The 27,160-nt window shown below is 34.4% G+C and overlaps 1 protein-coding gene and 2 long non-coding RNA genes across 3 annotated transcripts in view; 2 read left to right on the top strand and 1 right to left on the bottom strand.

Annotated features, from left to right (window-relative positions):
* Positions 1–2,265: 2,265 nt before the first annotated feature.
* LOC141524609 (dynein beta chain, ciliary-like) overlaps positions 2,266–27,160 on the top strand; it is a 37,749-nt gene continuing 12,854 nt past the window's right edge. The window contains 17 exon segments of the mRNA XM_074238632.1: positions 2,266–2,700; positions 2,777–3,204; positions 4,684–4,925; positions 5,012–5,282; positions 6,201–7,062; positions 11,407–11,761; positions 11,898–12,169; positions 15,862–16,242; positions 18,410–18,561; positions 19,880–20,125; positions 20,965–21,493; positions 21,552–22,116; positions 22,184–24,939; positions 24,993–25,469; positions 25,534–25,624; positions 25,688–25,861; positions 25,933–26,282. Coding sequence (XP_074094733.1) covers positions 2,268–2,700; positions 2,777–3,204; positions 4,684–4,925; positions 5,012–5,282; positions 6,201–7,062; positions 11,407–11,761; positions 11,898–12,169; positions 15,862–16,242; positions 18,410–18,561; positions 19,880–20,125; positions 20,965–21,493; positions 21,552–22,116; positions 22,184–24,939; positions 24,993–25,469; positions 25,534–25,624; positions 25,688–25,861; positions 25,933–26,282 — 8,584 coding nt within the window. The 5' untranslated portion in view covers positions 2,266–2,267.
* On the top strand, positions 8,091–10,259 carry LOC141524610 (uncharacterized). Its single transcript, XR_012478731.1, has 2 exons — positions 8,091–8,133; positions 8,272–10,259. It is a non-coding gene; the product is annotated as an uncharacterized LOC141524610 (long non-coding RNA).
* Positions 16,290–17,242, bottom strand: LOC141524611 (uncharacterized). Its single transcript, XR_012478732.1, has 3 exons — positions 16,900–17,242; positions 16,712–16,836; positions 16,290–16,635 (listed from the first exon to the last, which is right to left on the bottom strand). It is a non-coding gene; the product is annotated as an uncharacterized LOC141524611 (long non-coding RNA).

Below are 27,160 nucleotides of genomic sequence, written 5' to 3'. Positions count from 1 at the left end.
GACATCTTCTATTCTGTTTTCTGTTCAAGCCTACAGTCGCAGTCTAACTGCTAAGTCTCTATCATACCATGGCTATTATTCCCGATCTGACAGAATTATTTTTTAATTAAAGATTCACTGATGGCAGGACCAGAATCTCCTACCGATCATCGGCTAGAGTATATCGGGATGTGCATCCAAAAATCCCTTAAGCTGAAGCCCGAGAAATGGAGCCGCTTGCTGTTGACGGAGGACTATCGCAACGCGGTGCTGGACTTTCTGGACAATCCTTATCCAGCAGCTTTGTTTGTGGTTCTGACACCGAACGCCCAACTTGTGGCTTCTTGCAATTTTCCGATTCCGTGTCAACGAACCAAAGGTCAGTGCATTGTCAATTTATTTTAGTTTTATTCAAAGAACACCATGATCAATATGATGATGATGATGTGATTGTATCGCAGGAACTTACGCGGTAAAAGTAAGAATGACTCCAGTACCAAAAGACATTGAAGGATGTGCCTCGATGTTGATCCTAGGAGACTTGTCAAATCGGGTTGTTGATGAACTAGCGACTTTGGTGGACAACGTGTACGCACCTTTACTTTGCAAGTCTGAAAATCACAAGGACTTGCCAGAAATTGCGGTCCAGGACATCAGCAGGCAGGTCCATCTGATCAGAGGAACTTTGTACCAGGTAAAGCATACGTTAGTTTATTTCGATTGAATTGATTGATTCGATTGAAAGTTTCCGGGTGTAGGTGAAGGGTCAAGTTAATGGAAGGACGGTTCTCCCCATGCCGGCGGGGTTAGAAAAAGTCGCCGAGGTCGAGAAGAAAGTTACTCAGGAAGGTCCGCAAGCTGTTGATCTCTACTTGAAAAGTGCGATCGAAGGTGTAGTCATAAAATGGGCTTATTTGGTGAACGATGTCGTGACACAGGAGTCTGGAGCTGCGTTTGATAATGGCCAGAACCCAACTCCTAATGTTGAGACTGAGTACTGGTCGAAACGTCTTACCAATTTGAGGTAGGGTTTGATACTATTAGATGCATGTATTGTGGTGGTATCAGAATTTTTGATGTCCCGACAAAATATCCCCAAAATAAATATCCCCGAGACTAAATATCACAAAAAGATCCATGATAAAAGGGCACAACAAGGTAACAAGCTGATGCCCTTCTTTCCAGATTAGTTTTTTGAGAAATGTTCCAAAAATTATTTCTTTCAATAATTAAGATATAAGGTACCCGCGGGTAATAAGGTCTAAGTGATAGAAACGCTATTCAAAAAAACCGCTTCCACTAAAGACTTCTCTAGTAGAAGCATTTAGCATAGAAATGTCGTTACAAGTTTATAGAGTCCCGATACAACGTTTCTTATCTTGGATATTTCATCATCCGCCTTATGCTAAAGTAGCGCAGAAGAATTTCTAAAAAACGATTTGAGTAAATGGTAAACATTTTTTATAATTTTATATTTAATAATTTAAAATCATTGTTCTAATTTTTATCAACATCTTAAAAAGTATTGTCGCTTAATTTAAGTGATGATTGATCTCTAATATCAATTTTATCAAGTATAGTGTAAATATTTTCAGTATGTATAACCCGCAGGCCTTATTATCCTACCGTAGTAAAATAAGGCCTATTCGCAAGGTTTTTGAAAAAATTTAATTTTGTGTTTTTTTATGGTGAAAATTACCATTACCCCACTATATTTTATGGCTAATGTATTAATTTAAAAATTAATGATACATTACAATGATTAAATGCAGTATTTTTGATTTTTTTCGAAATTTCCCTTAGCTAGGCCTGATTACCCTCAGGTACCTTATATTTGATTAACTATTTACATTATATAATTGATTGAATTCAATTCTTTTTTATATTTTGACAGTTCCAATATTAAAAAATATTATAATTTTTAGTATTATTGATAGTTAATTTTTTGGTAACAATTAATTTTGTGGTATTCTTTGTTTTTTATCAACTGATTTCATTTTGTTGTATTTGCGATAATTAAAGCATGATCATTTTTGTAATACAGTTGACAAATGTTACCTAAAAATCAATATTTAAAATTTTTGTAAAGTCGTACTACGAATATTTGTTGAAATGCTATTAATAAGTGTTAAAATAAAATTGATAATTTTTTTTCAAATTTATTGTTTTGCATTGTTTTTTTTATTGAAAAATATAATTATTTAAGATAATTTATCTGAGGATATTTATTTTGGGGATATTTGTCCGGGATATTTTGCTTGGGGATCAAGAATCATCGAACCGTTATGATGGATCCATCAACGACTTATGTTAGGTACATATTTGACCAACTGAGAGAAGATCGTGTCCGCAAAATGGCGATAATCTTGGAAAAAACAGACAGCGCATACTATCCTTGCTTTCGGACCCTGTTTAACAACGTAGTCTGCTCACTAGCAGAAGCCAAAGAGATCTCGATGTACTTGACTCCCCTCAGAAAGTCCTTCAAAGCAATCGAGGAAGTAGATTTCTCAGAAGCGAAGCCTCTCATACCAATTTTGATCCACGTGGTTGGTCTTGCTTGGGCCAAAGCTCGGTACTACCAAAATTCAGCAAAGTTGATAGTTCTTTTTCGGCAAATTTCAAACCTGTTGATTCAAGCAGCTAGAAAATTTTTGGATCCCTCATCAATCTTTCAAAGCGACGTTGATGAAGCTCTCCAGCGTGTCCAAATTTCGAAAAGTAACTCCAAGTTATAATTTACTAAGCTTACTACTAACAGGTTTTATCAAATCCTAACGGGTTATATTTTTAATAGGTGTTTTAGAAGAATTCAAGTACCAATTTGAAAAAGCTCGCTCCAAGCCTGGCATGAGGGCAGACTCTCCACCCTGGACCTTCAATTCTTCAGCGATCTTTAATCGACTTGACCTATTCCTGAAGCGGCTTGCAGACATCGAATGGTTATTCCGAACGGTTTTGGAATTCTCAAAGCTCGAAAAAATCGAAATTGGCGGGATACTGGGACGATCGTTGAGCTTGCGAATAGTCGCTGTGGTTAAGGAATTTCAGTCACTGTTTGCATCCTTCTCGGCACGAGCTAGCGACGTACTTGAGCCTGACGATGAATCCTTCGCAGTGGACTGTGCCAAATTCAGCGAATCAATCATGGACCTAGACAGCAAATTGGCAGCGATTCTTTGCCAAGCTTTTGACGATTGCAGCAATTTGGAAAGTGCTTTCAAGGTTTAGTATCACCATGTTTTTCGTTACTATATTAGCGTTATCATTTATTCTCGAAATATGTAATACAGTATAACGAAATATAAGTAACCCGTTGGCTTCGCTACAAACTAATTCAATTTATTACATCAGTATTCTGTTGTCTTTATCTACGTTTGCTCCGTAGTTTCCCGTGAATAAATTTCTGATATGGCCGGATATGTTAATATGTGCTGAGAGATCATTTTTGACGAAAGATAGTCTTGAAAATTTCCGACAGAAGGCGCATGAATGCAGAATCGTCTTCTTACAAGAGAGTTAAGTCTAGGTCTTAAATTAAAATAAAATAAAAAAAAAAAAAAAAAAAACTATTTTTTAAAACCAATTGTTTCAAAAAAATTTTGTTTGGATATGAATCAATTTTTTCTTTTTACTAATTTGGGTAATTTTAATACAAGAATTATTCTTATAAAATTTTATAATTTTTGAATTATAAAATTTTTTTTAATTATACACGGCGAAAAAAACAGAGATTTTTCCTATTTTTGCATAGGAAAAATTCCTATGTTGACATGGGAATTTTTTCTTTATTAAAGGGGATAGAAAATCCATACAACATAAAAAAAATTCATTTATCACTAAAATTTATGTAACTTAATTTAATAATTACAAATTTACATAACAATTTTCTCATTCGAGCAATTTTAGATAATTTAAAAGTAAAACAGTGATATACAGTCGGTTTGTGATAAAAAAATTCGAGGAAATTTTTTTCAAATTTTGCTTTACATTTCGAAAAAATTAAAAATCCAGCAGATTATGGAGGGTGTGGCTTAAATTGCCATAACTTTTTCAAAAATTGACTTTTCGGGATGTTTTTTTCTTTAGAATTTTTTTTATTAAACGTTCTTTTTGAGAAAAAATAGAAAAAAATGATTCGAACCTATCTTCATTGTTATTTTTTAGATTTTCCGAAAAAACTCCGAATTTCTCGATGATAAACATTTTTAATTTATTTTTTCTTTCTTTCATTTGAAACTTTCACATTTTCTACGAATATCCTAAAAATTTCAGAATGGTGTTTTTTCGATTTCTATTTTTTTTTCAATTGAAAAAAAAAATTTTTTTTTTATGTCATAAATGAATTTTTCTTATGTCACATGGATATTTTTATCATGTTACCATTGAAAAAATTCCTATGTTAACATTGGAAGAATAGGAAAAATCCCTGTGTTTTTATTGCCTTGCACTTTTGCTTAGATTAAAATTCTCGGAAATATCTTTTCAAAGTATAAAATTTATAACTATATCGGGAATGATTTAATCTTTTTTCTTTTCAACAATAAACTACTACCTTTTCTCTAGAAAATTTTCTAATGAACTGTTAAAGACTAATTTCCTTAATTTAAAAAAAAACAAAGCTTCAATTACGGACTATGATGATTTTGTTTTTTTGATTGATTTTGAACAAATCAAAATTTTTTCACGGGCAAATGTTTTCAGCTGATCAACATAGCGGGGACTGTTCTAAACCGACCAGTGATCCGCAAGCAGTTCACGGATCGGTACTCAAGAATATACGAGCTACTTAATAATGAGCTGACAATGGTAGAAGTGCTGTTCAATCGCGGAGTTCGCGGTGCATTTGCCGATTTGCCGCCTCTTGCTGCGGCATTGCAGTTCACGAGTATGCTCAGACAGCGAATAAATCTTCCAATGCAGTCATTCAAAACTCTTCAGCCATGGTGAGTACTTACTAAGATTTACGAAGGCATCCTTCTTATTTGAGGGATAACCGGGGCAAGCCCATTAATCACCCGGTTGATTGCAGTATTGTTGAGAGCAAGGAGGGACAGGAAATTAGTAAGAGGTATGAAAGATTGATTAATTTGCTCACCGATAATGATACTGAGCTCATTCAAGACTGGACCGACCTGGTACCCGATATTGTTAAGAAAGGACTACAGTATACTTTGTTAACACGTGATCGGGTTTCTATTCTTTTGAAGGTTAATTTTGATGCCGATTTATTGGCTGCTTTAGTTGAGGTTAATTACTTGAAGAAAAATTCTCTGGCAGAAATTCCTGAGATTGCGTTTAAAGTATGTTTTTTTTTTTTTTTTTTTATAATTATTTCCGTGAAAAAATTTTCTAATATGACCATATCGAAAAATTTAATGTCGATATTTGGCCTGATACAATCTGATGTGTCCATATATCGCGCTACAGATGTCATAAGGGTGTGTAAAAATTTTTTTTTGGAAGGTCATGTATTTTTGTGTGAAACGTGTAGAAATACAAAAAAAGAAATTTTTCTTCAAACCAAAAATTTTTTTAGACTTAAAAAAAAAACAGAATTTTTAATATACGCCCTTATAGTATCCGATCTGGGTCCCGGGAACCATAAGGGCGTATAAAAATCTTTTTTTAGCATTTCTCCACATTTCGGACAAAACTACGTCGATTCCCGAACAAAAGTTTTTTATACGCCTTTATGGCTTTTCACCGGGACCTTTTGCCGGTATACGCCCTTATGGCATCTGGAACGCGATATAGTTTTTGGTAAGATCTGATATGGTCATAGATGCCCACTTTGTTTTATTGTAATTATTTATTTTTTAACAATTGAATAAATTAAATTTTCTTGGAGAATGCATTAATTTAATTATTTTAATGATTAATGATTTATAATTCTCAATTTTTTTTTCTAAATCAACAATTAAAGATTTGTAATTTTTAATCCATTAAAAGAATGCATTCATCAAATTCTTGTAATTGTTAATTTTTTGAATAATTTGTTATAGTAAACATTTTTTTCGGTCCAATTATTAATCAAGCTTATTTTCTTGATGCATTAAAAAAAAAATTATCTGTTTAAAAAATTTTTAATTAATAATTATAATTTAATTATGAAATAAATCAATAATAATTCCATATCAGGCGTGATGTAGTCTAATACGAAAATTTTTTCACGGATAAAAAAACTACGGTATTTATAATTAAAAAAAATTTTCTTCTAGGTAGCTGAAAAATCAGAAATATTCCGTAAATTTCTAAACCACTTAAGCACAACCGTAACAGCCTACAACGATATCCGGCGTACTTCCCGTCAAATAGAATACAATTTAATCGAATTAGAGGTCGCAAGAATAGACTCGATGATAGCACGGGGGGAAAAAGAGCTTTGTTGGGATTCGGACAATCTTGCGGACTACATAAATGAACTGGAAACTCTGGTCCAGAGTCTCTGGAAGCGTTTGAAGGCAATCCAGTTGAACATTGATAAGATACACGACATTTTAGAGCCCTGGACTAGAACCCCTCTAATTGAGCGCAAAGAGCATCGTAAAGATACGCTGCTCGCATTAGATGAGAGGGCTGACAACGTAGCCAAGCGATATGCCGACATACAGAAGGCTTCTGAGCAGATTCACAAGCTGCTCGAAGAAAACAAAGCGCTTTTCGAGATCTCATCAGAGGTTGACGCAGCCTGGGAGGAGTACGTTGAATATGTAGATGATATAGTCATTGAGTCGTTGAGGAAGATCGTTGGCTGTTGCTTAAGTTATCTCTCGGAGAATATGGACCCAGTGGGCCAGAAAGAACCACTGTTGGAAGCTAAGTTGGAATTGAGAGAGCCTGATTTGTACTATGAGCCTTCGCTAGATCCTGATGATCCTGATAGTCTCGAGCAGTTGATTGTTAGTTTACTGAGCGATATCATGAACATGGCGACTCTGGTTCCGAGGCTGAAGAAAAATGTTTCTACATATAGGGATGATATTGAGATTGATGTGGACATTAAGGCAATGAAGAATGAAATAATGTCAGGGGTCAATAAGGCTATTAATGAGGCTACTGAGTTTTGTGGGATATTTGAAGGTAGAAATATTCCTTGTTCATAAATCCTTATGAGGTTTGAAGTTAGGCCGAAATTTTTAAATATCCAAAAATATGTAAATTTTTTTAGTAGCATTTAATAAATCGACGGTCTAATTAGCAGTTGGTCTAACTCTTTATTTTTTAGAGGGTGATCTTTTAACATTTTGATGTAGCAATAATTCGATTATAAATTATTTGAATGATCCAAACCAAAAAATTATATCTTTATTAGATATTAAATTGTTTATTAAAGTGATAGTAAATTTTGAAATAATTTTTTTTTAGTACAAATGGGAGATTCTCTAAAATGGAGTTAGACAATTTGCTAGTAAGAACGTCGAAATAATTTATCGATTAATATTGGAGGTAGAAAAAAAGTTCAATTCAAAAGTTGCAGGCAAAAGTTTTTTTTATAACTTAATTTAATTTTTTTCTTAATTTTTAATAGTTCAAAAAATATGTCTGCACATTGAAGAAAAATTTTTAAGTATTCGAACATTATGGTTTTATCCTTACAACTTTTTAATAATTGACATCTTTAAATATTGGAGCGAGAAGAAAATTTTTTTTCTGCTCTCCGGCCGGAAAATGGCAACTTTCTGGCCGCTGCGCTAAACAAAGTTGCCACATTCCAGCTACGTCGAGCAGAAAAATAGTATACACACCTTGGCCAGTAAATAAGAAAGCCTCAGATCACATGTTTGTCAACCTCGGCTTCGCCTCGGTCAACAATTACATGTGATCTGAGACTTTGTAACGGAGTACACGGGACCTTCCTTATCCGGAGAAGGTCTTCGATCCGAGTTATAATTATCGACCAATTCTCCAGGGCGCTGTGCTCCGAAGTACTCGCGCCAATAGTCTTAAGCTAGTAAGTAAGTCCCCGAGAGGGTAGCGCCAGCGCTGAGAGAGAGAGAGAGAGAGAGAGAGAGAGAGAGAGAGAGAGAGAGAGAGAGAGAGAGAGAGAGAGAGTGGGGAAGAGAGAGCCAAGAAGAAACAAACCAACAAATTTTGGTAAGTTTTATTGTGTTCGAACGATCGAAGAATCGACATCGCAAACATCTTTCTCAGGTAATTATTTTTATTCTATTGTTTTCTGTGGAACGAGGCGATAAAATTTAGTTAAATTTAATGCGTGCTAGGCCCAATGCCAGCTCGCTTAAGTTTAATTAATCTAAGAAATATTCTAATAACAATTTCGTGTTCCAGAATAAAATATTCCCTGAGAATTAAGTTACGAAGTGGCGATTCAGGACCGTGCTGACAATAAGACCTCATCGAGGAAAACATCAAGGAAAAACGAGAAATCTGGAAGTAAGAGCGTCGAGGGATTTTGAGGAAAGAAAAACCCAAGAAGACTCCAGGTACAATAAATATGTCTAAATAGATTCTCGGTGAAGTGGCATTAGCCAGGCCTTATGTCGGCTGGAAGTTATCGCCATTTCGTGTTCGATCACAATCATTAGTTTTTAATAAAAATTTAATTTATTAATCTTGCCAAAATTTAAGCAATTGGTTTAGTCAAAATTTAAGTACTAGTAAATTTAACTGAACATCAAAAATAATTAACGAAATATTTAAGAACAAAATTTGGTAACTAATCAGAATAAAAGTCCGAATAAAATTAAGAATAAATTTAAGAATAAGTCAGAAATGAAATAACTAAATATTTAATTAATAATACCAGGAATTATTTCGGGTTATTAATTAAACACGTAGGCAGAGTCTGGATTAATCTTACTAGGAATTATTTCAGTTTGTTAATTCATGATTTTGGTGTCACGTGAAAATTTGAACTCTGGTAATTGAGTTTGAGTAAAATCAGTTAATTTTGTGTCAATTAAAATCATTAAAATAATTTCAGTAAAATATTTTAGTAAAATCATCAGAAGTTAAAATTAATTAAAATCAATATAAATAATTTGGGAACGAATTTTGATTGTGTGAAATATAACAAAAGTAAAATTAGAATCAGAAAATAATTTTAAAATTAATTGTTAAAATCATTTAGATAAAAGTAGAAAATAAATCATTTCACTTGAAGAAAAATTCAACAAAAGTTTGGGAGAGAGTCCGTCATCTTGTCTTGAGCTATAACGCTGAGTAAAGGACACACAAGGTCGAGACTAAAAATCTCAAGGCGTTATAAAGTGAAAAATAATCCCCAAAATTAAAATAAACTAAATTCGAAGTTTCGTACAACACAAAGAAAGTAAAAGAAAGTAATTTAGCAAAAATAAAATAAACTCAGTTATTCAGAGACAAGTAAAATAATTTAGTTAAAATTGAGTGAAATAAAACCAATTGCCAATTTCTTAATTCAGAGATTAAAACTAAATAAATTAATTAATTAACTCTGACAAATAATTTGGACAAAACGAAAACATATTAAATAAGATAATTTATAAAATTCGGTAAAATTAAATTCAAATGAAATGAAATCAATTATAATTAAAATAATTAAGTGGAATTTTATTACAAAAGTTCCGACGAAATAAAATTAACAAAAGTAAAACAAGGGAAAATAAATTTGTAAAATACTAGGACGTAGCGAATATTTTGTCGGCAGATTATTAAGACCTCTGTCATCAAATTTTAATCTATTAATACGAGATACGAAGACCTCTTAGTATTAAATATTTATTGTTGTATTATTAAGACCACGGCAGTAAATTAGTTAAGAATTTTAAAAAGGAAATTAATCGCTATAGGAATTTGGATTAGGAAGGAATGAAAAATTTGTTCAAGAGAAAATTTAATAATTGAAATTTAATTTGGATTTAGAAAATTAGTTAATCAGATTTAATTTGGAAAGTAAAAGTAAATAATAGTTTTAGAAAATAATTAATAAAGTATGGAAATTTTAATTAGTGTGTTTGAATGATAATAATTACATTGTGGGTGCGTGTGTAGAATTATGGAATTATGAAACTATTAGAATTTTGGAATTATGGAAATATGGAAATATGAAAAATGATTAGAAACCGCGGTATGGTCGCTCCATAAGAGGGTACCGTCGGGAATAAGCAACTATGATAGAAACCGCGGTATAGTCGCTCCATAAGAGGGTATCGTCGGGATTAGCCACTATGATAGGAAACCGTCTTATAAACGGGAATAGGACCTAGGATTAAGTGTTAATTAATTGAAAGGGGAATATCATTGTAATGGGTGGGTTAAATAAATTAAAAAATGAATTTCTTTGATGATTTCTGTTTTCTTCCCAGCAATCTCTCACGACCTTGTAGAACTTACTCCATGCTCTGGTCCAGTTTCTGGATACTGTGTCTAAAAATCCAGTGGCGCCCTAAATAAATTTAGGGGTGACCAAAGAGGACGAGTGGATTTTTTTTTTTAAAAAGAGAAATATACCGTTTCAACTTTTCTTATTTTACTGGCCTAGGTATGTAATATACTATATATATGGAATTTATGGCTAAAAGTCTCCTCTCTACCATTAAATCAATTTATTTATTCTAATAAGATCAAAAGTTATGATTTTTTTAATACAGTTCGAAATTTAGTTATTAGTTTTAATTTAATCCTCTATAGAGAAAGAAAAATTTCTTGACTGGAGAACAAAATTCTTGGCTCAAGAAAATTTTCGGGTGCCTGAAAGAAGACCAAAGTTGTGTTGGCCGAAGTAAAAATTTTTCTTGAAATTCTATTCTTGGTGGGAGTAATTTTTTCTTAATTCAAATCATCATAAATACTTGATATAATAAATTTTTATAATTGATCAAGATTTTTAGATACTTTAGAGGGAAGCAACGCCACTTACTTCAGCTGAAAAAAAAATTTTCTCACCTTGAGAAAGTTTTTCTCTTGAATATTTAATACCCATTTTATATTATTTTAGCGTGCAATTATACATATTGAATGAAAAAAAAAATGATTCAATATTATTTGATTTTCCCATTTGACATGTTAATCAATAAAAATATTAATGAAAATTTACTTCTATCCAGATATTTAATTTTTTAGAGCAAGAGAGAAATTTTCTCAAGACAAGAAAATTTACTTCTATTAAGAACTAAATTTTTTGGAGCAAAATGCTGAATTTTCTCAAAACAAGAAAATTTTCTTGACAAATAAATTTTCTTGGATCAAGATACGTATTTCTTAAGGCAAGATAATCAATTTTGTCGGAATAAGTGAAATTTCTTGTGTCAAAAAAAAATTTTTTTTCGCTCAAGAAAATAACTAGGAAGAAAAAGTAAACTTTTTTTTTTTGTTTAGTCTATCAAAAATTAATTAAAAAATTTGTATCTTCTATTTAGTATTTCTAGATACCCATAAAATTACTAAAGCAATTAACTAATCCCTCTTGTAACAATTGAACAGGATACGCCTATCTATGGTTAGAAGATCGAGAAACTGTAATGCACCAATTCCTGGAGTACGGCCGTCAATTGACCATAGAAGAAATGGAAATGATAGCGATGCTGGATCCGAAAGCACCGCCTAAAGCAACCCCTCGGATGGATCAATTCCGTGAGCAGATTGACTTGTATGAGGGACTATATCTCGAGATCGAGGAGATGAAACCATCGCGTATTTTTTGCGGGTGGTTTAGAGTAAACCTCCGACCCTTCAAGCAATCCTTGCTCAATACCGTATGCAAATGGTCCAGTATGTTCAAGAAACACTTAGTCGAACGAGTCACTACCAGTTTATCTGATCTCGGGAACTTTATTCGGTTCGTAAAAATCTCCGTTACTCATTATTATCGCCATAAACATCAGCATCATACGTCTACTTATATTTCCCTTTCTTCATTTGAATTTATTGATCCTTTTGTCTATCAACTGGCTCATTTGAATTTTTATCGACAGCTTGGCTGACGAGAGTCTACTCCAGCAAATCCAACCAGGGGACTACGCCGGGCTGATTAGTGTCATGGGTTACTTGATGCGAATAAAAGAACGTCAGCCCATAACGGATGACATGTTCCAACCTCTGCAGGAGACTATCGAGCTCCTCAAGTTCTACGACCAGGATATCCCCGAAGAGGTTAATGTTTTTCTTCAGGAACTGCCCGAACAGTGGGCAAACACCAAAAAATTAGCTTTGATCGTCAAGCAACAGGTGGCGCCACTGCAAGCAGGTGAGTTTGACGTCAAATAATTTAAGGGGGGAAATACGTGTAGATGGCCGTTTTCGAGCAGATTTTAATCAATTATTTTAAGGTATAAAAAATTAATATTATTTATTCAAACTTTTGGGTTATTTTATACATATATTGAAGAGTAAAAATTTACATTTACAAGAATAAAACTTAAAAAGTAGTAAAGATATCAGCTGATACATCTCGTAGGTTGTCGTCCGACTTCGCAACTGGTGTACATCATGGAGGCCATAATTTTTATCTGAAATCAATACATCAAAATTATTACTTTTTTTAGACATGTATCTTCTATATGAATCTCATTTTAAAGAAAAAAAAAATTTTTTTTCATTTTTTTGACGGCTGTGAAAGTAAGTCATGTTTTTTTACCTTTTTTTTGTTTATTGTTTAGTATAAAAAAATTAGTTATTAAAGAAATAATATACTAAATTTGAAGATGATTGGTTAAAAATTTTTTAAGCTAGAGTGTACACTAGTTCGAAAAACTAGTTTCGAGAAAAACGCGTTTAAAAAATAAGTGATGAAAAAAGTTAAGGTGACCGTCTCTTTTTTCTCATGCAATAATTTCTCGCGACATAAATTATCAGCAATAATTTCTTGTTCGATATTTTCACAAAGGCAATATTTCTCATTGTCAAAATTTATTTGGTATTATTAATTATTATTAAAATTAATATTTATTTAATTATGAATTTTTAATGATAAAGTGATAATAAAATATTTGAGAAACTTTTAAATGATAATTTTTTGCTCTGTGAGAATTTTTTTAATCAAGAAATTTTTGAGTGAGAAATTTTTGTATGAAAAATTTTTTATGAAAAATTTTTGTTTCGATAAATTGTTACCGGTAAATAAAGCCACGGTGCCAAAAGGTTAATATAAAGTTGTATTAAACGAATTGAAACAACTTACCAATTAATCAGCTATTCCAGCACCATATTGTAAGCCTTCTTCAGCTTCATATGCTTCATTTTGAGCTTGTAGCTTTTCTTTTCGTGCTTTTCGGGCTTCTTTACTGTCCAAGGAGCTGCGTCGATTCTGACGGGTTACGCGCTGACTGTCGGATTGTTGTACGTGATTGAAGCTGTTGTTCCCAACGATGAGACCTAACTCGTTCATGACTAATAAAATACTTGAACTGCCTTCATTGAATAAGCAAGCAGCCAAGTATGCAGCAATTTCAACAGTTTTTAAACCACTATGCAAATGTTTAGGGGCCATACGCCAAATAGTTGAATTAAAACTTTCATTAGCATTTTGAGTATGGCCTCCTAAACATCTCTCCAATAAATCTACCCGGGATAAATCCTGATAAATTGGAAAAATCGCTTTTTGAACGTCAGGATGCAAAGGTGTCGGATGTTTTGGAGGTTCTGTCCCCAGAGCTTTAGCTTCGTTCCACTTACACCAGCTATCTACACCCTTTGGACATTTGTCATGTTGTGGATTATCATCTGTTGATATCATATGGAAATAAGTTGCTAATATCTCATTTTTCATATCTTCAACGCTATTTACATTTCTCCTAATTGCTAGTCCATAGTAAGTGCTTAATTTTTTTATTAAAACTTCTGTCAACTTTCCTCTTCCGCCCAAATGTTTTTCTTTTTTTACGCTCCGGAGTCGCGTTCCCATTCTTTTTTGCACATGACCTATACATTCGCTTTTAGTTACTGTCAGTTCATCACCATACGGGTTCAATTTTATCACTGCTGAGAATGTTTTGGAATCTCCATCGCCTATATAATTACCGTACTTTACTCCGTGTAATTCTTCTGACCTTGTAAACATCGTTTTGATAGCTTCAACTTCCATACTTCCCGCAGATCCTTCATGTGTTTGTGTGCAGCTTTCTTCATCATGGTTTTCTTCCCAAGCTATATATTAATAATTATATAATAATTATCAATTCGATCCGCACATGCAATTAACAACGAGCTTGAATCCGAGGCCTCGTTTTCCACTTTCAGCAAATTTAACATTCTGCTTACAGTTTCGACATATAAGAATATCCGATAAAGCTGTGAAGACGGTAAAAAATGCTATGATTCTATAAAAATGTAATGGGTTAACAATTACATTTTCACTCATTATATTTGATAGCTTTTTGGCACTTATACTCTCGTTATTATCACCATACTCGTTTGATTCAGTATTTGAAAACTGATTTCCGTGAAAAGATCTTTTGCGTGGTCTACTACGACGAGCACTATCACTACGTCCTGTTTTTGGATACGAAGACATTTTTTACTAATATTGCAAACACACGCTACGAAGGTCGGTTATGAACTAATATTACACTATGGTTTGTTACAAGGACACTAATACTTCTAGTAGCTTCTATACGAATAAAATAAAAGAACATCTGCCCATTTTCCCTTTCTCTCTTAAAAATATATACCTGGAAGTATATGAATGACTACCTACTCGACCCTAACCGACCGCTCCGTTCAGGTAATTATGTTCTCGGGCGCTGTACCGAGCGCACTTACTAAACCGCTTGTAACTTTTGAACGAATAATAATTTTGACCTGAAATTTTAACTGTATATTTTTCAATAGTTTTACAAGCGATTTATGAAAAAAAAAATTTTGAATTTTTTCAAGCCTCTACACGTATTTCCCCCCTTAAACTAACAATTCTTAGTCACTATATGACTGCCAAGTCTTTTGAATGGTGAATAAAAGAACTATGGCTTAGTGATTTTTCAATTTTTTCAATCAAAATATAAATAATTTGGGTATTTTTTATATAAATTTTAACAAGAATAAATTTTTAAGACAAAATTAATTAATTTGAAAAAAAATTTATAGAACTGAAAAACTATTAAAAATTTAACATGCCAAACTTCCCAAAAAAATGTTGAATTTTTTGTAGATTTTACTAAAAAAAAAGTCAAAAATTAATAATTATCAACTTGAATTCAACAAAACATTGACAAAAAAATATTTTGCGCCTTGGATTAGAAAATTGACCTCAATTTTTCTTACTGTGTATCATTTTGACAAATCTGTGTATCTGTAATATTTTTGTTAAATCATTCAGAAAAACGACTAAATTGATAATGAATTTAACTTTGACCTCGAATAACTTTTGAATGAGTTGATTCTTCGAAAAATGATATAACTTCAGAATTTTTTTGTAGAGCGCTCAATTCTCTATAGAAATATTTGATGGAAATTGCAGAGCATATGAGTTACAAAAATCAGAAAAAAATTTTTTTTTTCCCGTATTATTCTTATGAGAAATCGAAAAGTGCGATGCGGATAACCTTAATCTTAATATTAAGGGCTCATATTTTTAGAGGCCTATTTTGGCATCTATACAAAACTTTTGAGCCTGGTTCGGAAAAAAAAAATTTTTTTTTAAGCGCCTTAATCTACATTCACATAAACAAAAAACGAAATCAACAAATAACCAAATTTTATTTAATTTAAATTTCGAATCTATTTAGAACTACTTGAAAAAGTTATCGTAATAGATTTACTATTGATAAAAAACATATAAAATTTTGAAAAGACACAAATTCAGATTAATGTTTTCCCAATTATAGTAAATTGAACTTAAAAGATCAATTCTGTCATCTAAATACACCAGGGACACACTTTTCCTTATTCATTTAATCATACAGCTAATTTGGGCTAAAACTGAAATTAGATATCACTAAACAGGAGAAGTATCAAGGATTCGCGGAAGAATATCCGCCTTTGACACGACAATCTGCCATTATCGGGAAGCGTTCCGCCGATACGCATTCTTCAGATACGACTGCGAAAACGCGTACGGATTGTTGGACGAAGCCGATCGGGAACTCTGCATGCTCGAAAGGCAGATGAAAGACATCCAAGATTCGGCCTCGCTGTTCGAAGTCTCCGTTCCGGAATTCAAGCAATTGAAGCAATGCAGACGTGAACTTCGGATGCTGAAGCAACTGTGGGATTATGTCTTCATAGTTCGCAGTAGCATAGAGGGCTGGAAAACTACCCCCTGGAGGAAAATCGATGTTGAGAACATGGACATTGAGTGCAAAAAGTTCGCCAAAGAAATTCGAGGTAAGAGTTTTTTAGTTATTTATAATGTCGTTTATTAAATGTAAGGACATGTTTACAAAAGTGTAATTAATACCAGGAAAATAGTTAAAAGTAATGGAACCCTGCAGGGATACCAATTACTGTAACCCGAACTTGAGAGCTCACAGTTGGTACTTAATGCAAGACGGTAATTAGCTGTTGAAATTTTTCTACAAGTTATTGTTCTACAGTAACGACGACGACATTTTTTAAAAGTAATTGCACTTTAGTTGATGATGTAAGAGCAAAATCTAATTAATTTTCGGGGAAAATAATATCACCACCGCGACGTTTAGGGCACTTTTCTTTTTTTATACAATCCCCATTGGAATTTCTGAGGTATCCTGACACGCAATAGCAGCTTGGTCCTCCCAACTAAAAAAATGGAAATACCATATTAATATTCCGAATTTTGGATATCTTTAATTATAGTCGATGTTATTGTACTTACTCTTGTACAGATAAACGGATGAGGATTGGAACAAGTTGGCTCACAACTAGGATTATTATCAACTAAATGTTCCTTCGGGCCACATCCATCTTTGTCGTATTTGTCAGAGGGTTTTGCATCTACAGCTAGAAAAATTTAATAAAAATTGATTGTAAAAGCAAATGAGTCGTCGGGTTAAATGATATTACCACGGTAAGGATTAGGACACTCTTCAATTTTCACACAATCCCCATTGTCATTTCTGGCGTAGCCTGACACGCAATAGCAGCTTGATCCTCCGAACTTAAAAAATGGAAATATTATTTTAATATTCCGAATTTTCAATGTTTTCAATTATAATCGATGTCATTGTACTTACTCTTGTACAGATCAATGGATGAGCATCGGTACAAGTTGGCTCACAAAACTCATAATTTTCAATAAAATGTTCCTTTGGGCCACACCCATTTTTGTCGTATTTATAAGAGGGATTTGCTTCGATTCCTAGAAAAATTTAATAAAAATTGAATAAAGGATTCCTTTTTTCTCTAAATGTTTTCTAACAAATATCAAACGTATCTGTGAAAAAATTTTCTAGTGTGAGATAAAATATCCCTATCAAAAAATTTTTAAATGCCCATATCTGATCTGATATGGTTTGATATGTAATTATTTTGATCAAAAGTAATAATAAAAAATACTAAGCCAATTTTTGGCTTTTTAAATATGATAATTATCAAAAACATTTTCAAGAAAAGTACACACAAAAAACAAATTTCTTGCGCCAAGAAAATTTTAAGTTAAGGAAAACAAAAGTTATTTTGGAACAAGAAGAAATTTTCTTGGCTCAAGAAATTTTTCTTGCCTCAAGAAAAAGAGTCTTTAACTTCATTCAAGAAATTTTCAATCTTCCTTGATAATTTCCTGAGCCTAGAAAATTTACATTCCAGTCAAGAATTTTTTTTTCAGTGTATATAAAATTAAAAATTATACTAAAGATTTTTTTTTATCCTCAGAAATAGCCTAATACGGTCATATGTAACCAGATTAATCCATTTCAGGCAAAAAATGGTCATATAAAAAGTTTCTTTAAAAATTACTTTAATCAGAAAATTTTTTTGATCCAGAAATTAAAAAATTACTTACAAGTGAAGCAGATCACGGCAGTAATTACCAAAATACTGATTTTACACATCATTTTGATTCGTTATGATTCTACAGAAAAAATTTCGGTCTTATATACCCCGACTCCCATTGTTAAATTCAACATAATTTGTTTTATTTACATTATAGAATAGATCAACGTCGAAATATGCAAACAAATTGGATAGAAAGTAATCACAATAAATCTAATGACACTTGCAACAACATGTTGTTTGATACGGCTATTAATTACATACTATTTGTGTTTAACCATACTTAATGCAATGAATTACAAATATTTTGTTTACGTCCATCAATTACTCAAGTTAAACATAGACATGTATTGAAATAGGTAAAACATCAGCCAACATTTTTTGGGAAATCCTTGACGAAAAATCACATTAATTTTATTATTTAATTTACCTTTAAAATTTTACGTGCCAATAATTTTTTTAATCGATAGCGTCACGAGTATTTTAGAAATGAGTTATTGGTCGTAAATAATGAGAATTGTGACGCAATATACTGTGAGCCTAAAAATGAATAATGATCGAATTTCTTCCGGATTCATTTCAGTTTCGTTGGACAAAGAAATGAGGCCGTGGGACGCTTACGTAAAGCTGGAAGCTACGGTAAAAAATATGCTGACTTCATTGCGGGCAGTAGGGGAGCTTCAAAATCCGGCAATTCGCGAGAGACATTGGCGACAATTGATGAACAGTACCAAGGTACACTTAATTTGATGAAATTGATCAGATTTATTGATTTAAAATTATAAAATTCTAATTTTTACAATTCAAATTAATTATAATCTAAGCTTCCAGCCCTTTCAAAAGCTATAATTATAGCAATAATCATAATCCATATCCAATCAATACTTATCAATAATATTAGTTGATAGTTTCGCACATAAATTTGCTGTACATACGCTATCGATGTTACAGAGATTGGGTGACATGACTCCAGAAATGACCGTAAGTCCACTGTACATAAACGCACGGTACGATTATATATAATTAAATATTTAATTTTATATGATGATTTTTACACTTTTATACTATATACTAGCTATTACCCGCCCGCTCCACTGGGCGCTTTATAGAATTGTATTTTTAAATCTAGACTTAAATTTAATTGGAGTATTGTCTTGACTTGCTCAGATTCTAAAGTCCATAGGATTGGCCTGTACTTTTTATCCATATGATAATTCTAGCTAATATTAATTGTAACTTTCAATGTGCAGTCACTATATCATTTGGATCCTATAGGAGCTAGAGCTTGGAAATTGAAATTTTAATGTTAACACCCACTCCCACAACCCCTTGTGTCGTGAGCTATCGTAAAATTTGTTTATAAATAATTTTTACATCACTTAAAGAAAATTCCTACCGAATTTGGAGGCTGTAGAAGCTGTAGTTTTAAAATTAAAAATTTTCATAGTTGATACCCACCGCCGCAACCCCCTGTGAGGTAATCTATCGTAAAATTCATTCATAGACTATTTCTACATCTCTTGTAGAAGATTTCTACCAAATTTGAAGTTGATAGAAGCTATAGTTTAAAAACGGGAATTTTTCATTGTTAACCCCCCCGCAACCCCCCTTGTGGGTGGAATTTTGTAAAATCCGTTCTTAGCTGACCTCTACTCGGAGAAAGGAATATTCCTGCCAAATTTCAAGTCTCTACGTCTTATAGTTTCAGAGATATCGTGATGAGCAACTATATCTACAGAAAGTCTCCTATATATATTTAGATAGATTTGTAAATAAAGATATTTATACACCTCGATCATTTGTATACCACGATTTAGCACATTTAGTTGTACCAAAATCATAATTTGCTAGTCATAAGTCATAATAGATTATCAAGTCATAATTCATAACCATGACCATTGTTCATTGTTGTAAACTTATGCAATAAAGTACATTGACAAAAGCTTGAGCTTAATTATTTCACATCATTGATTCCTGCACTAATCTTGCTAAAAATAATTTTTGTTTTGCCGAACCTAGGCTGAAACAAGCACTAAGATCAATTTGTTCTTAGGTACGATTCGTGATGGACGATTCGACAACCCTAGCAGATTTGCTCGAACTGAACCTCCACGAGTGTGAGGAAGAGGTCAAAAATATCGTTGACAAAGCTGTCAAGGAAATGTCCATGGAGAAGTACCTGCGCGAGTTGAATTCTACATGGTCAATGATGGAGTTCGAGCGAGAAGTTCATCAACGGACGGGAGCTGTTCTTTTGAGAGCTAGTGAAGAGTTGATAGAGACGCTCGAGGAGAACCAGGTTATTGATGACCTGAAATTTTTCTGACATAGCTTGTAATGTCTTTTTAAAATTTTTTGAATGTCTTGCTTTGGTCTGATATCAAAATTTACGGCACTGATAAAAAAAATATCTTCATTCAAGAAAAAAAATTCTTGCTCCAAAAAAATTATTTTGAAGAGAACTAGTTGTCTTATTTCAAAAAATTCTTGTCTTAATTTAATGTTTCTTGCAGTGAAAGATCTAATCACTCCGATCGATAACATTTTTACTTGGTTCAAGACTATATTATCTTCGATCAATACAATTGAATTCTTTATTCAAAAATGATTCTTTTCGATAAAGAATAATTTCATTTTATTTAAAAAATTATTGATTGTTGATTCGGGAACAAATTTTTTTTTAATGTCATAAGTTTAAGTCAGAAAAAAACTTTGTATTTCTCTATATGCTGAAAAATATGAATTAATACAAATAATAGCAAATATACTAAAATTTTTATGCTTAAAACGAGGAAAATAATATCTTAATTCAAGAGTCGTGCCATACTTCGAACAAGTCGGTAATTTCTTGAACCAATGTTACCGTCTATTTTAATTCAAAAGAAAGAAATTCTTAAACGAAGTTGTATATATCTTATTCTAAAACAACCAAATTTTTTGAGTTCGAGAATCAATTTCTTAAGTGAAGAGAATTGAATGACTTAAAACAAGAATGACATTTTGAAGAAAAAGTTTTTCTTGAATCGTCATTTTTTTTTTATCAGTTCATATCAGGCCATTCTAGGCAACTTTTTCCTGGTGATTAGTCATTAATATTGATAATAACTGCTTTGAAAATAACTTGGGTCAATGTATTAGGTGCAATTGCAAAACCTGATAACTTCCAAGTTCATCGCGCATTTTTTGGAAGAAGTGTCAGCGTGGCAAAAGAAGCTGAGTATTGCTGACCAGGTGACTACTGTCTGGTTCGAGGTTCAGCGAACCTGGATGCACTTGGAAAGCATTTTTTTATCTTCTGAAGATATTAGGAAACAATTGCCAGTTGATGCTGATCGATTTGACAGGATAGACGCTGAATTCAAAAAGATAACAGAAGATATGGCCAAAACACCGAATGTTGTCCAAGCTACCAATCGCGATGGCTTGGCTGCTGCGCTGGATGTCCTTCAACGAGAACTTGTTCTTTGTGAAAAAGCATTGGCTGAATATTTGGAAACCAAGAGGCTTGCGTTTCCAAGATTTTACTTCATTTCTTCGACTGATTTGCTGGACATCCTTTCCAATGGAAACCAACCGGAGATTGTCGCTAAGCATCTTACTAAACTGTTTGATTCAATGGCACGGCTCAAGTTTGATGACAATAATGACAAAGTTAAGCGTGCTGTTGGTAAGGCAATTGTAGTTTTGATTCAATAATAGATTAATTGATTAATTCATCTTTTAAGGAATGCATGCGAAGGATGGCGAGTATGTAGCCTTTACTAACTGTGAAATGTCTTGCGACGGGGCTGTCGAGGTCTGGTTGAATCGGCTTCAACATGTAATGCGAGCTTCAATTCGGCATTACTTCAGTGAAGCTGTTGTAAGCTACGAGGAAAAGCCCCGTGAACAATGGCTGTTCGATTACCCAGCCCAGGTGTCTCTCTGTGGGACACAAATCTGGTGGACCACTGAGGTCAATTTGGCGTTTTCGCGTCTTGAGGAAGGCTATGACAATGCGCTGAAAGATTATCTTAAAAAGCAAATTCTGCAATTGAGTACTCTGATCACTCTTCTGTTGGGTGAATTAAGTAAGCAGGACCGTCAAAAGGTGATGACTATTTGTACTATTGATGTCCACTCGAGAGACGTTGTTGGGAAGCTGGTTCAGGCCAAGGTTGAGACAGCTCAAGCGTTTCAATGGCAAAGCCAACTTCGACATCGCTGGGATGACAAGGAGAAGGATTGCTTTGCCAATATTTGCGATGCTCAGTTTAAGTACTCTCATGAATACTTGGGCAATACTCCAAGGTAGAAATTTTTTTTCTCCATATCTGAGAACAATCTAGTTATATTAAAGATTGTTTGATTTTTACAGGTTGGTGATAACTCCTTTGACGGACAGATGTTATATTACATTGACTCAGTCATTGCATTTAATAATGGGCGGAGGACCAGCGGGACCAGCTGGAACCGGAAAAACAGAGACTACAAAAGATCTGGGTCGTGCTTTAGGGATCATGGTTTATGTCTTTAACTGTTCTGAACAAATGGACTACAAATCCTGTGGAAATATCTATAAAGGTCTTGCCCAAACTGGTGCTTGGGGATGCTTCGACGAATTCAATCGTATTTCTGTTGAAGTGCTGTCTGTAGTTGCAGTCCAAGTCAAAAGCGTCCAAGATGCAATTCGTGACAAGAAAAAGACCTTCAACTTCATGGGCGACATAATTGGCCTAGAACCCACAGTAGGGATTTTCATTACTATGAATCCAGGTTATGCAGGTCGTACAGAATTACCGGAGAATCTTAAAGCGTTGTTCAGACCTTGTGCCATGGTAGTGCCTGACTTTGAGTTGATTTGCGAAATCATGTTGGTAGCAGAAGGCTTCCAGGAAGCTAGAGTACTAGCCCGGAAATTTATAACACTCTATACACTTTGTAAGGAATTATTGTCGAAGCAAGACCACTACGATTGGGGACTCAGGGCCATCAAATCGGTGCTAGTTGTTGCGGGAAGTCTGAAACGCGGTGATCCAGGAAGACCTGAAGAAGAAGTTTTGATGCGAGCTTTGAGGGACTTCAACATTCCTAAGGTAGTATCGGATGATTTGCCAGTCTTCATGGGTCTCATTGCCGATTTGTTCCCTGCGCTAGATGTTCCTCGAAAGAGAGACGTTGAGTTTGAAAAAACAGTCAAACAAGCAGCAGCTGATTTACTTCTCCAACCAGAAGACGGGTTTATCTTAAAGGTAGTCCAATTGGAAGAGCTATTAGAAGTTCGTCATTCGGTTTTTATTGTCGGGACTGCTGGTTGTGGTAAGACCCAAGTGTGGAGGACGCTTTTCCGTACTTACCAAAACATTAAACGCAAGCCTATGTACAATGACTTAAATCCTAAGGCAGTGACTAACGATGAACTTTTTGGAATCATCAATCCTGCGACTCGCGAATGGAAGGACGGGCTCTTTTCTGTGATCATGAGAGATCAGGCTAATTTGGGAGGCGAAAATCCTAAATGGATCATTCTAGATGGTGACATTGACCCCATGTGGATCGAATCTCTGAACACGGTGATGGACGACAACAAAATTCTGACTCTTGCTAGCAATGAAAGAATAGCTCTAACTCCAGCTATGAGGCTGCTTTTTGAAATCTCCAATCTGAGGACAGCGACGCCTGCTACCGTTTCTCGAGCTGGAATCCTATATATAAACTCCCAGGATCTTGGATGGAATCCTTATGTAACCAGTTGGATAGAGACGAGAACCATCCCTGCAGAAAAATCAAACTTAGTAACGCTTTTTGATAAGTACATTCCCATCTGCCTGGAGACTCTAAGGACAAGATTCAAAAAAATCACTCCCATCGCGGATATGGCACACGTTGAAATGCTGTGTCATCTTCTCCACTGTCTTCTCAGGCCAGAATTGACGACAACCGAGTTCACCAAAGATCACTACGAGCTGTACTTTGTTTTCGCAGCAGTCTGGGCATTTGGCTCTGCGATGTTTCAAGATCAAACTGTTGACTATCGCGTTGAGTTTAATAAATGGTGGGTTAACGAATTCAAACAGATAAGATTTCCATCTCAAGGAACCGTTTTTGACTACTACATTGACTCCGAAACTAAGGAATTTACGCCCTGGTCTGAGCGAGTCCCCAGATTTGAATTGGATCCAGATATGCCTTTGCAGGCTGCCCTGGTCTACACTTCAGAGTCGATCAGGATTAAATTCTTTCTGGACTTGTTGATGGCTGAGAAGAACCCCGTGATGCTTGTCGGTACAGCTGGTTGCGGAAAAACCGTTCTGGTGTCGGAAAAACTTCTCCAGTTATCGGAAAACTATGCAGTCACAAATGTGCCTTTCAACTTCTATACATCATCGGAAATGTTGCAAAAGATTTTGGAAAAACCTTTGGAAAAGAAAGCTGGTCGTAATTACGGCCCTCCGGGAAGTAAGACTCTGATTTACTTCATCGACGACATGAACATGCCGGAAGTAGATACCTACGGGACTGTTCAGCCTCATACTTTGATCAGACAGCACTTAGACTATGGACATTGGTACGATCGGACTAAACTGAGCCTCAAAGACATTCACAACTGTCAGTACGTCAGTTGCATGAATCCAACCGCTGGTTCTTTCACGATTAACCCAAGGTTGCAAAGGCATTTCGCAGTGTTTGCTGTTAGTTTTCCCAATCACGAATCACTTACCACTATTTATTCATCAATTTTGTCCCAGCATCTGGCAAATCTGGAGCACAGATTCCCTCTCTGTGTCAGCGACCTGTGCAACAACATCGTCCAGGCGGCTTTGCAGCTTCACAATCGTTGCAGTCAGGTGTTTTTGCCAACAGCGACTAAGTTTCACTACATATTCAATCTCCGCGAGCTGTCCAATTGCTTCCAAGGAATGCTGTTCAGTGGAAACGAGTGCCTGCAGCAACCTTGCGACATAATCCGTCTCTGGATGCATGAAACACATCGTGTTTATGGAGATAAACTTACAGATGAAAAAGATATTGACAGTTTTGGAAAATTGCAGTTAGATATCTTGAAAAAGAACACTGAAGAAATTGACGAAGGCGCTGTTCTGGAGAAACCCAATATTTACTGTCACTTTGCAGGTAATTAACCTTACCTGGCAAATCATTTCACTGTAATGAGACTATGATTTCAGGTGGAGTGGGTGAACCAAAATACATGCCAATAAAGAACTGGGTTACTCTTCACCGTCTGCTGTCAGAAGCTCTTGTCAGTTACAATGATTTGGTAGCAGCAATGAACTTAGTTCTTTTTGAGGACGCGATGATGCATGTCTGCAGGATTAACAGAATTCTCGAGTCTCCTCGCGGTAGCGCTCTACTAGTTGGCGTAGGGGGTTCTGGAAAGCAAAGCTTGTCAAGGTTAGCTGCATTTATAAGCTCTCTAGAAGTGTCCCAAATCCAACTTCGAAAAGGATACGGAGTGCTAGATCTAAAGATGGAATTAGCGGGTTTGTACATGAAATCAGGGATGAAGAACATTGGGATTATGTTTTTGATGACCGATGCCCAGGTCCCTAATGAGCAGTTTCTTGTTCTGATCAACGACATGCTTGCTTCTGGAGAGGTCCCAGATTTATTTCCAGAAGATGAAGTTGAGAACATTATTGCAGGTAAATGTAGCAAGATTTTGTTGATGTTTCTTCAGAATTAATCATGGGCTTGTCTCCTTTTCAGGAGTGAGAAACGAAGTGAAAGGAGCGGGGATATTAGACAGTCGCGAAAACTGTTGGAAGTTCTTTATCGATCGCGTACGGAGGCAGCTCAAGTAAGTCACCCCTCATAGGAATCTTAGCAAAACTTAGTAAGAGTAATGAAAAATAATTTTTAGAGTTGTTTTGTGTTTTTCACCAGTCGGCTCGACTTTACGAGTTCGATCACGTAAATTTCCAGCGATTATAAACTGTACCGCTATAAATTGGTTCCATGAATGGCCTCAGGAGGCGTTAATGTCTGTTTCAAAAAGTTTTCTTGAGGACTTGGATGAATTGCCGGAAGATTGCAGGTTTGATTAAAATTTAACATCGTGTAATAATGTTTAACGGGTGTTAAAGTTTGGCTATTGATGGTGTTTAGAGAGTCGGCTGCTAAGTTCATGGCCCATGCTCACACGACCGTGAACGCAACGAGCCGTCTCTATTTAGCGGGTGAGCGACGGTACAATTACACGACACCAAAGTCATTCTTGGAGCAAATTAGTCTGTACATGAAACTACTTAAGGCTAAAGCCAGCGAATTAAGCGGCCGGATTGAGCGACTGGAAAACGGGCTGGCTAAGTTGAGATCAACCGCGGCACAAGTCGCTGAACTTAAGCAGAAACTGGCATTACAAGAGGTCGAGTTGCAACAAAAAAACGAAGCTGCTGATAAGCTTATTGCTATCGTTGGTGTTGAGACTGAGAAGGTTCAGAAGGAGAAAGCTCTTGGTGAGTTGTTTTTTGCGGGAAAAGAAAAGAGGTCTGCAAGTTGTAACTGTAGAAATTTAAGGGGAAAATTTTAACTAGTCATTTTTGATCATATTTTGGCCATTATAGATTTAGATTTTGTTTATTTTATGCCAAGGCACAAGTCAAATGGCAATTTCAATTACAGATTAATTACATACGAATAAATATATAAGGTTTTAAACGTGAGTACAAAATTGCGTCATAGAAGTAGATTATTACTTTCAATGATACAGTAAATATTTAAAATGCAATAAAGTAATATGAGATAACGTAAAAAACTGAAAATATTAACGAAGGAATACAGTGTGACAGAGTTGAGTCGATTTGATTTGATTAGATTCGTTCTGATTCAACTATTAATTTTAAAACAATAACAAAGAGGCTAATTGTAGAGCAAATATTCGTGAAAAATTTTTTTTTGTATGATCTGATCCATCCGAGATGGGACAGTTCAACGAAGATTGTTTCCCCTACCATCTACATAGAAGTAGTTACCATCTGTACATTTTTTCACTGTAGATGGAACTAGGTTCCATCCAACATGGAAATCAGTTAAATCTTGTTTTTTCCGTATAGCCTAATGTGGTCTGATATGACTTGATGTGTTCATTAGCGTTTTCCAAAATGTAACTTCCGTGATGGACCTCCTAAAATTGAAATTGTAAGTTCCGCTTTTAATAGGAGTTGTGTTTAGGCATTTACTGATATATTTTGAGCGTAAGAGATTTATTTGATTCTCATAGAATTTTTCACAGAAGCTTTGTTTGGATAATTCCGGCCAAATTTTGAAATTTCAGCGGAAATGCCCAAACAAAGCTCCTGCTAAAAAATTCTATAAAAATCGAATAAATCGCTTA

This window comes from Cotesia typhae, unplaced genomic scaffold (genome assembly GCF_013202065.1).
Source record: "Cotesia typhae breed Kobodo isofemale line unplaced genomic scaffold, CoteBio_Ctyphae contig_22, whole genome shotgun sequence".
NCBI lineage: Eukaryota > Metazoa > Arthropoda > Insecta > Hymenoptera > Braconidae > Cotesia > Cotesia typhae.
Note: the sequence above shows the minus strand (reverse complement) of the source record. Positions and strands in the feature narration are given on the sequence as shown.